This window comes from Protopterus annectens, chromosome 7.part0, assembly GCF_019279795.1.
Source record: "Protopterus annectens isolate FY-2018-M chromosome 7.part0, PAN1.0, whole genome shotgun sequence".
Classification (NCBI taxonomy): domain Eukaryota; kingdom Metazoa; phylum Chordata; order Ceratodontiformes; family Protopteridae; genus Protopterus; species Protopterus annectens.
Window position 1 is genome coordinate 277,158,626 of NC_056739.1, and position 15,113 is coordinate 277,173,738.

Consider the following 15,113-nt stretch of genomic DNA (forward strand, 5'->3'; position numbering starts at 1 on the left):
ATAAACTTAAGGAAATAAAACCCAGCAATACTCCCCAGATAAGAATCAAAAATGTTCAACAGGTTGCAGCCCTCTATTAATACCACTTCGACCTAAGCAAACTCTTCACCTTTTCATATAGTTTGTTAAAACTGTTGCCACCTTTCCTCTAACGTAAAGTGGATTGCATGGGAGCATTTGAGTGAGCTAAAAGGACATCATCCCTTCACACCCAGCATTCTTCTGCATGTTTAAATGGCACCTTGTTTATTCATGCATTCGGCATCAGTCATTTCACTATCTGACTAGGCTTGGTGCTCAGTGCCTACCCTCCCAGGTCCTGTAGTAAGTGCAGACAGTCTCTCCCTGTGTCTCTTTCTCGAAGGAAACGGGGCAATCAGCTCGGAATGTAATTTCCTGTGTCAGGCGGACAGGAGGAGGCAAGCCAGAGCTGGGAGGTTGCGGCCAGAAACAAGAGACAAGCCACAAAGTTGGGAATGCAGGGACCCGCTGACAAGTTGGAAACCAGAGCAGCTCATAAAATAAAGTTCGGCGGCAAGAGTAACAGCTAGGAAATAACACACCAGGAGCCCGGAACACAGAGGGCAAAACGGGATCGTCCACTCCAAGGGTTTACATTTGTGTTAGCAGAAAGGGGTGCTGTGGTGCAAAAAGACTGACAGCTCCGGACTGACTCTGCTTGGCACGTAAAGCAATACTTTTAAGGAAATCGGGAAAATATGCTATTGTGAAGAAAATCATGCAGAGCAGGGACACGTGTGTACTAAATCAATAAAACTGAAGACGATGGGAGAAAAAGAATGAAACTAATGCAAAATCTGTGAATTGCAGTAAACAAAAAGAAGAAAGTAAGTATGACAGCTGCTTGTTGTGAGATTCATATGACTTTAGTTATCACTCCATCTTTGTTTAATGCTTATCAAACCAAAAATTTCCAAGCTGTTCCTTTTTTTTAGTAATATGCATGTTTCTCGTGTGCACTTTGTGCGGGTTAGAGTGCATTTTTTTAAAGTTATGCACATACCCGAACCCGCACGTGAAAGTTGAGAAGTGTGAGTAATGCTGGGTTCTTGCAGGAGCACGTACACAGTGATATCTGTCTGTCTTTGCAGGGCCTGCTCAGATGTCTCAGGTGAGAACAGATCCCCCAGGGCTTGCTGATTCATCGGAAAGCAATGCCGGGGCAGTCCAGGATGAAGCTCTGTCCCCCCTCAGAGGTAAGAGTCTACAGTGCACACACACACACTCTGACAGACAGACACACCCACCCACACACACACACACACACACACACAGATAAGCACGCAGATGCAGGTAGACAGACACGCGCGCACTTACGCGAGCAAACACAGACACACTCAGACACGGACGCACACTGACAGAAATGGACCGACACGCACACACGCACACAGGCACACACACAACACACACGCACACACACACGATTGTGCTTGAAACCATGTAACTTCAGATGGAAGAAAGCTGAACCACTGAAAGTCGCATGTGGAGTTTGTATCAGTTGTCAAATTATTTATCAAAAAAGCAAGGTAGCTAAGAAAGAGTGAGCAGTATGCTCAGGTGTTTAAAAAGGGTAGGATGCTGGATAAAACTGAAAATGTATTGCGTTTGGTGGTCATAGAAACATCTAAACAACGTTACTACTGTCATGTGTGAGTCTGCTTTTCACTGAGTAAACAAGGAGTGCTGTAAATAACCCGTGGAGATATGTATCTTTTCCTTTATTACTTAGTAAACATAAGCATATATTTAGGAAAGACAAGCTGTAGATAGTTTTATAACTAAAGATTCCAGCACAGCAGTCCTACGAACAGGGAATACATACTTTGTAGTGTATCAGTTGTCATCATACTGTCTTTATAGAACTGAAATATTTGAATTTTATGTTAGTCTAAAAGCCTACGGTACATGCAGAAAAATATAGATATATCACCACTATAGAGACAGTTAGAGACTAATATTACACTATAGTGAAGTTAAAAACGAATGTAATAATAGCCATTGGGGAGGTGATGCTGGGGATACACTCCCACATATTAAAGTATTACAGTTTCTATAGGTCAGAACAGTAGCTGATTTTTTTTTTGTCAGTTATGGGTCATCTAACATTTTCGTTTGTTGTGATGAGAACGAGCTGATGTTGAACCCCCCCCCCCCCCCCCGAGTTTAATGTGATTTTGCTGTGTCACGGAGCACTTTATAAGTATAGGATGCAAAGTGTTGCACTGTACAGTCATGATTTATTGCTGAGTGGCTTACAGCATGCACAAGTCATTTTTCATTTAAAATAGGGCAGAGTAAGAAGTTAAAGAAATGGCACTTTTTTGCACTGTGCAAGTAGGCTGCAAGACTTGTAAAATGCAGTGCCCAGTGGTTTAAACTTAACTTTTTAAATGTTCTATTTCTGGTCATTTATGGACTCTGATGTTTTTAATCCCATTATGAATGGTTATTTATAAGTCCAGGCTGATTTTTATTGCATTAATCAACCATTGTTGGTTTCATTTAATGTTTCTAAGCATTCCATGGCATAAAACAGTTTCATTATTGGATATTTATAGGGGTGGTCCTTTAGAGAAAATGTTTGCATTGACAGGGAAGGGAATAGGTAATAAAGAAATCTTCACTCAGGAAAAAGAAAAAAGAAATCAGAAAAGACTAAATCAAACAAGTGGATAATCAGCAGCAGTAAAACTGCATATTGTGTAGAAAAAGCAACCACAAAATGGATCAATCACATATTGCAGAATGATGGGACTTAGTATTCTGTTACCAGGGTGTGGCAATTAATCATACTAGACATTATACCTTCTGCAATCACTGCTGTTACTTCCTAGATACTCAGCTCTTACTTTTCAGATACTCAGCTCTTACTTTTCAGATACTCGGCTCTTACTGCCAGATATCTTGCTCCTACTTCATAGATACCCTTCTCACATCCCCGATAATCCACTGTTATAAGGACTGTTTGTAAATTCAGCATAAAAAAGATGCCACAAAAAAATGTAACAGTTATTTGGGGTATTAGCTAAATGCTAAAAGGAGTGTTAGAACTATATATATAGTGAGAAGCTCCCCTCTGGAGTCTAAAACTGAATGATGACAGTATATCGGGTGGATGTTTGCATGTCAGATTATTTGTCTTTACTATTTGCATTCTTAACATATCTCTTTGTGCGTGTATGTGTGTTTGTGTGTATAAATGCACGTGCATTAATTTGTTTTTGCAAAGTTCATGTTCCATAGGAATACTAATTAGGCACAGTGCATACTTGTGCATTTTCCCTTGTAGCCACAGTATAAAAGAGAAGACAACAATATATCGTACAAATACTTTTTACCTGAAGTAAATTAGTGGTTGTGGCACAAGTCTGACCACATGTGGAATATAATGCACAACTGGAACGTATCTAAAAGCATCCTAAGCAAATTACCAGCTGACAAAAAAAAGAGATGTTGTGAGTAGACTTTAGAAGTCTAAATGTCTGCTTTGTAGAGCATAACTGTAATGTTGTAAACACTAAGCCACAGGGAAAAGGCTTTGGACATTGAAAATATCATGTGACCAATCAGGGATTAAACTAACATGAAGGAGCTAACAGAAAAGAAACAGAAAAGGCATTTATGGACTGTGCCTGAACTATTTTGGAAATGTAATGTCATTACTCAGATGAAAACGTGAGGGCATCAATAAAGTAATGCATGTAGAATTAAAAGTAGTGATAACAGTTACAATGTTATTTCTTTATGTGTAGTCAGCAGGGGGTCTATGTTTAGTCATCGAATGGCCATTCATCAAACACTAAACCTCAAACCATCCTTTAATCGTAAGACCGTATCATCATAAAACTTTTCATCGAGCGATGACAGTTGGCCAACAAGTACAATCTTGGAGTTGATATATATATATATATATATATATATATATATATATATATATATATATATATATATAAAATTAGCGGGGAGTAAGAAGTGTCTGGTGTTCACTGAATCCTACTCTTGTGGGAGCCCCCTGCTAATTATATATGCCAACTCCATGATCTTGTGTTTATGTATGCTCTTCCTAAACAACGCATGCTGGAAATCATTGTGACACATAGACTTTGCTGCAATTTGATAAAATTGATAGCCTGTAAGTAATTACTTTTCTGAATAAAGAAAAAGACTGTTTGTCAGCTGGTAACACAGTGAAAAATTGTGTTACCACAGTTGTGACATGCTGTCAGTTGATGGGCAGTATTGTTGTTGCGTTTTGTGCAGTAAAAAATATTCGGTTAGCAAAAACTGGAGGGTCATAAAATAAGTTACTAAGTAAATAAATACTTTTTATTATTAACTGCTCTGTTTCGTGCCTTTTGGGGTGATTTATAGCTTGGTAATTTTGTTCAATTTTGGTTGAAGGTGTTTGTTATTCTTGTGTTTCTGTGACTTATTGCTATTATTGAATAAATGAACATTTGTATTTTTCTGGCTTTGTTTACTTGTATAATATACAGTTGCACATGCAAAGTGCACTGTTGTTAATAATGAAAACAATTTTATTTTCTATTGTAATGTTATGTTTTTTTTTCTGTCTGTTATGCTGTTTTGTTACGTCTTTGCTGTTTGGCCTGTGTAATTGCTGAAATGATTTCATACTAGTCCACTAACTGGTTAAATAATTAGTAAATATATATTATATATATATATATATATATATATATATATATATATACACACACATACTGTAAGAAAAAGTGTACAACTCAACACCCACAAACATCCTTCCCCTTTAAGACCTAAATTGTTATAAATTTATTGTCATGCACAAATGCATTTTTACATATATATATATATATATATATAAATACATTTAACTGTATTTGTTTCTCACTGTTAATGCTGGGATATGTATCGGTAGTTATATAAAGAAATTCAGAGGAAGATTATGAAGATACTGTGAAAATACAGCTGTTGAGTTTGTAGTTTGGCAATACAGAATAGGTAAAAATGGAACAAAGTACTGTAATATATGTATCATATTTTGCATGGTTTACTTAATGGGCCAAAATTAATACAGCCTACACTAAGTGAACATGATATGTATTCAATAAAATTCTTATCACATTTTTTTGTGCTTTCTAGTTGCTCAGAAAGATTACACTAAGTGTACATGTAGTCTGCACTTTGTAGTAACCCTTATGAATCCGTCAGTCTTTAAAGCTGCAAGAATATCAGTAGGAAAACTAAAATTAGGAGGAAGAAGGTGTGCGTTATGTCTGTGTTGCCTTTTCACTCAGGACAGTATACACTTAGTGTAGGTGTTATTGAATTCCGGGGAATGTGTCATCCATCCTGGCTCAGTGTGAAATCTCAGAGAGTTAAAAATGTGCGATGTTTATTTGCATATTTTAGTAAAAACACATTTGGAGGGCTGTTCTTCACAAGTCAAGAGCAACTACATATTCCAACAAGGCCGTAATGTTCCCATTTCTGCCATGACATTTAAAATGCATCCAGTGAGTGCTGTGCTATTTATATTGTTATACACATTACTGCTTAGTTACATTTGATACACAGATGAAATAAATTGCTCATGAATAATGGCAGAAACCAGAGTGTAAATGGTTTGTTTGAATGGAATATCACAAATAGGGCCTGGATGATGCTATCAAGCATTGTTTTAATGGGCCGTACGCTGGATATGTGTGGTCGAGACACTAATCTGCACTACTTTGTGGCAGATCTGTTATTCATGTTTATGATATATGTAATAGTTTAAAATTAATCATGTTCTAATTTCCATTTATTAGTCAAAGTATTATGTATAAGGGCGGCCGCGATGGTGCAGCAGTTAGCGTTGCCACCTCACAGCAAGAGGTTCTCCAGTTCGATCCACGGCTGGGGTGCCTTCTGTGCGGAGTCTGCATGTCCTCCCTGTGGTTGTGTGGGTTTCCTCCAGGTACTCCTGTTTCCTCCCACATCCCAAAGACATGCTGTAGGTGGATTGGACACTATAAATTGGCCCTAGGTGTTAGTGTGTGCATGTGTGTGCCTTCTGTGGAAGGTTGGGCGCTGAGCTGGCAACTCAACACTCCACTGCTAATCATGAGCGGATAGGTGATCCACTGTGGCGACCCCTAACCGGGAAAAGCCAAAAGAAGAAGAAGAAGTCAAAGTATTATGTATAGTTTATATGACATTAGTTTGCTATAACATACAAGGCCATGTCAAACCCTGAGCTGTTGGACATGCTCCACTTAAAGAAATTCCAATCCCTCAGAGCTACATGCTCCAGGGATCTAAACCTTGTCATCGCAATGAAAAAAACATGCTGGAGGGATGGGTTCCTGACCCAAAGACTCCCCATACTCTGGAATAGACTGCCCATACATGTCAAGCAGAGTGCCTCCTTGGCGCTCTTCAAAAGGAACCTTGACGATTGGATGGGAGGTAGGAAATTCACCCCGGGGATCACGTCAATCACCCTGCTAGACAGGGGTCCAGGGAAGTAAATATTGTGGGAAGAAATATCCAGGGAATTGTTATGGCTAGGCTTGCATAGGCCCTAGAGCCGATAGCCTAGTACCAACCTATGAACCTATAAACCTATAAGTAATGTATGGCTTCACTATTAACAAGATTTGTAGGCTTATTTATAAATGTTTATTGTATTTGTTGGGTGGTTAACACTGAACTTCTGACCTTTTTTCTGAGTTAACAACCCATTCTTTCATATTTAGTGCCTTTAGTAGAAATTATTAGAAGCAGATGTAGTACAAAGGAACACATGAATGATACCAGATAAGAAATCATAGAGACCGTAAGATGACTAATATGCACTTTTGCGTAGGCAACAACTAAAAGTTCTTTCTAAGATTTTCACATACTTAAAAATGCTGAACTCCTACATTGAGCAGGACAGTACATGATAATCCTGGTGTAAATTTATGTCTACCTGTGCAATTATCAATATTAGCCTTAAAGGTATCCAAAGTCTAAGCAATATTTTCAAGAACATTTTGGCAGTATTTTGTCTAAATGGCTAAATCAAAATGGTTATTATCTTCATGAAATCCAACACAATGGCAAAGAGACAGTGAAGGTGAATAAGCATTGTTGTCTTTTGTAAACATGTTTTGGTGTGAGTTTAATCTTGTGCCTGTCCACGTCAGGTGGTTTAGAGAGTGTTTTATTTCTCTTGGAGATTGCCTTTTAGGTGCATCCATTGATTTTTATCTATACAAAATATGAAACATCAGTTTGTTTGTCAAGGGTATATAAGCATACTGATAAGTTGTGGTAATAGAAAACCTATCTGTGTCTGGTATTTTTCCTGATTAGGCACAGTGGAATGAAGTTATCTTTTGGAGTGCTTTGTTCACTGAACTACTGAATTCCATAACAGGACTTTCTATATGGAATTTTTATAATTTTTAAGATGCCTTGAAGTAATCTTAAATGCAAACAGTTTTCCTGTGAAATACCAGTACCCATGAATGTCTATGATAACAGGAAAATATGTGCCTGTATGGTATTAGTTCTGATTTGGCTTGGCAGTAATGAAAATATATTTTGCGCATTATTACCTAAGGGGTGGTACCATGGCACAGTGGATATCATTGTCACCTCTCAGCAAGAGGTTCCCCAGTTTGATTATCCATTGGTGTGCTTTCTGTATGCAGTTTTTCATGTTCTCCCTGTGTTTGTATGGCTTTCCACCAGGTGCTCTGGTTTCTTTCCTCATTCCAAAGACATGCAGTATGTAGATTGGACACTTCAAACTGGCCACAGTTATGAGTGTGAGTGTGTGGTAAGGAAGAACAGCCACGGCAATGATAGCCACTTAGTGATGTAAACCTTGGCTCTAGATGATTGTCACCATTGAAGTGACACCCCGACCCCTGGTGCAAAAATGGGAACAAGGCGTTGTGGATGAATGGACTGTTACCTGAACTTTGCAGTTCACAAATGGAGATCATGTGTCTTGGGTAATCTGAATAATTCCCAGGCTGCTCTTGAGGGCTTTGTTACTTGAATGACACATGGAAAAGGAAAGTTTATAATTAGTAAGGGTAAAACACCGGGTGCAATTTGTAAGAACAATAAGACATTTGATGTATGTATACAGTCTGAAATTAGCATTATTTTGCCTGAAGATTTTCCTTTTGAGGTATGCCGTTAGTAATGCCAGACATTTAGTGTAACAGTTGTTATTCTACATCAGCAGCTTCTTGCTGCAAAATCTGTTGTTTTATTAACTTGAGTGAGTAATGTAATGTTTAAAACATGTTCCTGGTACCCAGTGTTCCAACCGGTATAGCCGGTGCTCATTAGTGTAGGTGGTGTTGAGAAGTATTGAAGCCCCCCACCCTCACACACACACACACACACACACACACACACACACACACACACACATACACACATGCGCGCACACATACACACACGCAGATTCTAATTGTATATCAAACTCACTCCTTTACTCAATCATAATCAAAGATACACTCACCCATTCTTCCTCCGACATGCACACACAAACACACATACACACATATGCTAATCATACATCAAACACACCCCTTTACTCATTCATACTCACAGATACACTCACCCATTCACCTTTTGACACACACACACACACGCACAGACACACGCACACACACACATACACACACACACACACACACACGCACACACACACACACACACACGCACACACACACATACACACACACATACACACACACAGACACACACACACACACACATACACACACACATATGCGCACACACACGGCGATTCTAATTGTATATCAAACTCACTCCTTTACTCAATCATAATCAAACATACACTCACCCATTCTTCCTCCGACATGCACACACACACACACACACACACACACACACTCACACACACACACACACACACACACACACACACACACACACACACACACACACACACACACCAGTTACCTTCTTTAGATCATCATGCATGTGTTACATAGCCTTCCCTTAAAATAGTAGGATACAATGTATAACTTTGTAAATATTTGATGCTATAAGGGTACTTCTTGCCTCTGAATATGGAGGGTGACTTGAACTTCATGTGTATGGTCAATGAACCAGTCAGCATCATTGATATTCCATTATCCAACTTTAAATGCAAAATATATTTAATTTGTTTAATGGTTTGGAACCTTATTACTCAGATGTTTTTGTTAATAGGTGGGTGACATCATGCATGTCTTTAATGGAGATGGCATGCCTTTATGCTCATATTCAGCTGCAACTTTTTAATGGTAAACGTGACATCTTGCTAACCTGTCTCAGGGCTTTTGTGGTGTAGAACTGGAACCAGTTAACATGGTACCCCGAGCCAATGTAGAAAATGGGGAAAAGAGGGTTGCTGATGATGATGATGAGATGGAGCCTTATTATAGATGATAAGCAGTTTCTTCCATTTGCTAGTATGAGAGTTGTAAGGCAAGGATCTTTAGTTCAATTTCCACTATATTTGTAGTTCTTAGGGATGGCTTTCTCAGCACAGTGGTGTAGGTGCAAGCAGAAATCAGGTGTGATATTTGCAGCTATGGCAATGGGACTGAGAAAAGAAGGATTATTTCTGAACTTTTCTAGAAATGTGAGCACAGTTAAGAACTTGCTTTGGAGAAATCAGTAAAGACTATGGGGCTTGTACTAGTGCTGCCACAGTTTTAAAAGAGAACAATGCATACCTGTTATCAGACTTAAGTTGGGTGGGGGAGATGCATGGTGGGTTGTAAGCATGAACAATGTTGGCGAGGGTACAATCAAGGACATTAGAGACTATAGGGAGAAGGTTCTCAATTTTATTTATGTAGTTAGCACTGAAAAATATAGGAAATGTTGAGTATATTTATTAAAAGTAAGCTTTGCCAGTTCATTGTTCAGTATTTGGAATTACTTCGTAGAAAAGTGCTAAGTTGGATAGACATCTTATGCAGAAGACTTACATAATCATCATGGTCATGGGGGGGGGGGGCATGGAGCAGAATCTGAAGTTAGCAGTGATGTAAAACTTAGTTTTATTAAGGGTCATTTAGACCTGTGAAAGTTCTAGGATGAGGTCAGGGTGGATTTGCCTTGAGATGATTGGCTTCTGGCTAAATACCTACAGTCCCTGACAGTTTGCAGTGGGCTTGTGGGAATGATAGGCACTAAATTCCTAAAGTGAACTGAAGAAAGTCTGTCAGTACTTTGAAACCAAGTTTCAGTAACTATGCAGATTTGAATGTGCTCAGAAGTCAGAACGACCACAGGTTCAGGTATCTGTTACTTCAGACCCCCATCTTGCCACCTTATTATAGTCTGAAATAAAATTTGCTATTTTGCAGTGTCAAGGAGATTGACTGTGCCTAAAAAAAATGACAGAAGTATGAAAATGTTGGCTACTAGACAAAAACCAAGGGAAAACAGGAAGGCTTGACAACTATCTCTACCCTTGCTGATACAAGTAGAATCTATCTAAAATGACTCCAACCATCAATTCTGCTGCTAAAGTCTGTTATTTTGTCACTCAAGAGTAGTGTTGTTCCTGCTGCAGACAAATGTATAACAAGCTCCATCATCTGTTACTGCATCCCCTTGTGGGTGGAGGATCTAAGATCATTCACATCCACATGGACATTCTGGGTCATAGTCATGCCTATCAGCATGCTGAGAAGTAAGAGCCATTGTTACAGCATGAGTCCTAGCACCAGAGAGACAGCTTGTCATTACTGTGTTCATGTCCAGCCTAGTGATGATGGTGTTGGAGGGCCTAACTCTGGAGTGATCGATAACTAAGACATTACTGTGCATGACCCTTAGCAATTTGCACTCATAACTGTGATGACTCTTGGAGACGGTGTGTGTAAGTTATGGAGGTATTGGTGGTGTGAGTGTGCATGTGGTTGTAGGTCAGAGTGACTGAAATCTCTTAATCTGATGTCTAGGAGGCTTAGTTAAGGATTACTTAATTGCCTCTGTGTAATTTAAGCTAGGGATGCTTTATTATGCAACTGTTGTGTAGAATTTACTGAATGTAGCTTGTTGTGAGAGGATAGCTTCCAACTGGAGTACATACTTACATCTCAAATTGTTTCAGTAATGGGTAGCATTAATAGGTTGTCAGTAAGCATGACAAAGTTGCTACATTGTCACAGTATAACAAGAGCAAGTAGACTGGCCACAGAAGTGGACAGAGCAGACTGAGATCCCATGCTCCTAAATAGAAGAAGGTCAGTGACTCATACTGGAAGGAGTCTCAGATGGGTGCAGACAGGTTGGGATAATAGTCTAGAATGAGCAGGGTTTGCTGGCCCAGGTAAGAAACTTTGCTTAGTGGCAGGAACAAGGATAAAGCTTTCAGTTAAATGGAGCACTAATTTTCTACAGCTAAGTGTTAGAAGTCTTAGTAAGTCTTAGTGATAAGTTTCTGAAGTTAAAAGGTTATAACTTCCGTGAAATTACAGCAATTAATTGAGGAAATATCAATGCTAATCACATTAATAGAATTAGTATATAGTTTATACAGTAAGGTCTTTTTTGAAACACTGCTGACTATAGATCCATATTATAGTTTTGGTAGAATAGCAGCTTCAGCAGACCTTTTCTTTGAGGCAGAATGCAGATAATTATGTATTCTGTATACTGTTCCAAACTTGTATGGCTATCCTTTATTGTAGTATAGATATATTCTTCAGAATGTAAAGTTTATTGCCAAACAACCTGAGCTGTGTGACACAATCCATAAATTGTCAGGATGGGGTCATATGGTTGTTTGTGGAACATCTTTGGGGTATGCAGACCTATGGATGCATGGTACAGAACTACGTAATCTGTATATTTAATTACTTATAGTTTGCTGTTAGTGAATATACAATGAGAGTGAAAGATTAAATCCCTGTGGTTCTCCAGTGTTGGATGTGTTTATACAACATAATGTGATTGGACATTGTACAGCTAGAGTCTGGTCCTTTTGGGAGCTATTAAGGCAGAGAAGGACAGCTTGGGAACATCCACGTTACAGCATCCTTGGTAGAAGCGTTTGACGGTTGATAACATTGACAGCCTTAGTAAAATCCAGAAACAAAGCAAAAGAAATTAGATCTTTGACATTTTGCAATTCTACAAAGCCAACCTAATTAACTAGTACAGTTTAACTGCTGTGTGAAGGCCTAAGTGCATGCTGTGTTTTAAGATGGGTTTGTTATCTATGTAGACGTGCAGTAACCTGAGTGCGTACCATGCATTCCAGGGCTTTATATAGACTGCTAAGTATTGTAACTGATTTGTAATTGTCAGGTTTTTTCTGATCACCTCTCTTATTAAGAGTGATAAACTTCACCTGCATACTTTGGAAATCAGTCCTTCCCTTAGCTTCTGTTTATTGGTTTTGTAAGAGGTGTCGATTATAAGGTACTCATTTCCCAAGGTGTTCTGGTGGAATGTGGTCCGCAGAAGGAGAGACATGCCCTTTTGTCCTTGCTTGTATTTTTCTCACATTATTTCAGTGGTAGGCTAAAAGTTGAATTTTGACATGGCGTATAACTATGATTCAAAGTTGGCGCTCTATTGCTGTTGCTGTTTTAAGTGTTTTGCCCTGATAGATTTGACTTTCAAATATATTAGCAGTGTCTTCTGATGTTTGCAAGTATAGTGGATGCTATTAATAAGTTTAGAGTTTCAAAGGATTTTATACATACTGTTTCCAAAAAGGAGCCGCTACTCAGAAGATAACTTTGGACATTACTAAAGTAATTTTATGTATTTTATTTAGCCTTCCCATACCTCTCAACTGTACAGATTTTCACAGAATATCCAGATTTTTGCCTAATTTTTTGGTCTGTTCCTCATAAAAATTGTGGTTTTCTAGTAAATTATTGAATATTGAAGTTACTAAATAATACTAAATAAAGACAAACATTTGAGTTTCAGACTTTATATCTCTCAGAAAGTATGTAATAATGCAAAACTTTTTATTCTAACAACTTTCTAGGTTTATCGGAACAATATTTAAATTCTGTCCCTGTTTTTTGGCCTTTGTCCTCCCATTTTTTCTGGCTTTGCCCAGATGTCTTGCACTAAGAGGCTGAGAAGTATGAGCGTTCCATGTAAGATGTTGACACTTGCTTCTAGCTTCTCTGTACTTGCTGAAAGAGCTGGTATCATGTTCTGCTTGTGGTTTCTCTAGGCTTCATCATGTGACTCTGTAGATTGATATACAGTTGTGCCAGTCCAAGGTAAAGTATTATTCAAGCTCTGAATACTTTTTTAGCAGGTTTAGTAGTGGAGAATAGAGTCATTATAATGGTGATGCCCATGTCTTGATTTAGGTATGTCTAGGGTATTTGCAAAATCTATTATCGTATGCATTTTTCTCAAATTCACTTTAGGCTACATATGCTGATAGTTGTAGGTATAGCATGTAGTAGTTCATACTTCCAGACTACAAAAGTGAGGAGTGTTACAGTGAAAATTATTTTTTAGGTCAGTTAAATTCAGTGCTCCTATTCATGGGTCTTAATGTGTGAAAGACGTCATGCGTTGGGAGAATTCTGCTTTAATGTAATTGTTCTGTGGTATATTAAAGTTTTCCTGTAGTAAGAGTTCTCCCTTGACACTATCATATAACTGTGAGGTGGGAATTTTTTTGTATCTTTAATCTTTAAGTACATGGATCCTATGCTTAGTTGTTTACTGTTCTCTCTGGTTATAGTTAGATGTCTTTTTGACATGGATGGTGGTTGTAGAGGGTACCGTTTTTGCTTTGTAGTCGACTGTACTAGAAAAGGTACTCCTCTGGTTTATTTTCCTCATCTGTCTTTTCTGAAAACTGCATAACCAGGAATGTTGAATTCCTTGGCTTGTTTGTGTTGTTTAATATTGGCTTGTTACATATACTTTTTGCATTGAAAGATGTGTAATTTTAGACGTTAGCATTTTGAAAAGAGATCCTTGTGCTTCATAAATGAATAGATGTCTCTTTGTACAGAGTTTGGTTCAGACATTCCCAAAAAAATAGCAGAGAAGCAAAGTACTTAAGCACCTTTTTTATTTTTTTTTTTGGGGGGGTATATATATATTTGGCTAGAAAATATGATTGATGTTGTTTTATGGGAATAGGTGTAGCAATTTATGGCAAGATTCATGGGTTGATATGTGAATGTAACTATTAAAATGGTTATGTTTTGTATTTTAATTATCTGGATTTTAATGTAAAGACAGCATTTCCTTATTCATGAAATTTCATAGAATTTAATGAAAGCCTTGAACAATCTCTTGTTTATTTTAAAGAAATATATTTGACGTAATAGTCAGTTATATATTTGTTGGCAGGAATGACAGAATTGCTGCTGTCAGGCCCAGGTGATGTGATATGTATTATTTTAGTTCAGAAGCATACCTTTATAGACAGTGCATTGTCGCTGTCAGCAACTGCACTGAGCAGATAACTGAAATTTACTCTGAAATTGTCTACAGACATCAGGCAATCAGCTTCCTATTCTAGCCCTGTACAACCTACTGTAAAAAAAAAAAAAGTTGAGTACTTTTATATAGCAGAATCTTTAGCAATGACTTATGTAGCCATATGTTTATCATTATATGTATTCATTCTTGATGGTATGCAGTGCGTTGGGAACCGCTTTGGAGATGTATTGCAAAATGCTTGTTATACCATAGTTTTGTATGAGTGGTTTTAAAAAAATAAATACTGATGATAAAATGCAAAAGAACATGCTGAAATCTGATACTAGGCCATGCTAGGAATTTTAGTGATAACTGAAGGTTCCAGTTGGAATAGTGTACTCCCAGTATGGCATGTTACCTGACAGAAAACGTGTGCATGAAAACAGAGAACGTGAAAGCAGATAAAAACAGTTTAACCCCAGTATAACCACACAATTTTGTGTAACTGCAATTCTCTTTTATACTGCATTAACTATGTGCATTTACTCACACAAACACAGACAACACATAAGCACACACACCATGCAGCCTTGCAAACTCACACTTGTGCATACCTACATGTGACCCCCCCTCCCCAACACACACACACTTACCCAGACAAGTTTCCTGTCTTAGCA

The 15,113-nt window shown here is 38.1% G+C and overlaps 1 protein-coding gene across 1 annotated transcript in view; it reads left to right on the forward strand.

Annotated features, from left to right (window-relative positions):
• The first annotated feature begins 269 nt into the window (after positions 1–269).
• Positions 270–15,113, forward strand: part of MDFI (MyoD family inhibitor) — a 647,095-nt gene continuing 632,251 nt past the window's right edge. The window contains exons 1-2 of the mRNA XM_044076755.1: positions 270–848; positions 1,113–1,217. Coding sequence (XP_043932690.1) covers positions 1,124–1,217 — 94 coding nt within the window. The 5' untranslated portion in view covers positions 270–848; positions 1,113–1,123. The remainder of the gene's footprint in view (positions 849–1,112; positions 1,218–15,113) is intronic.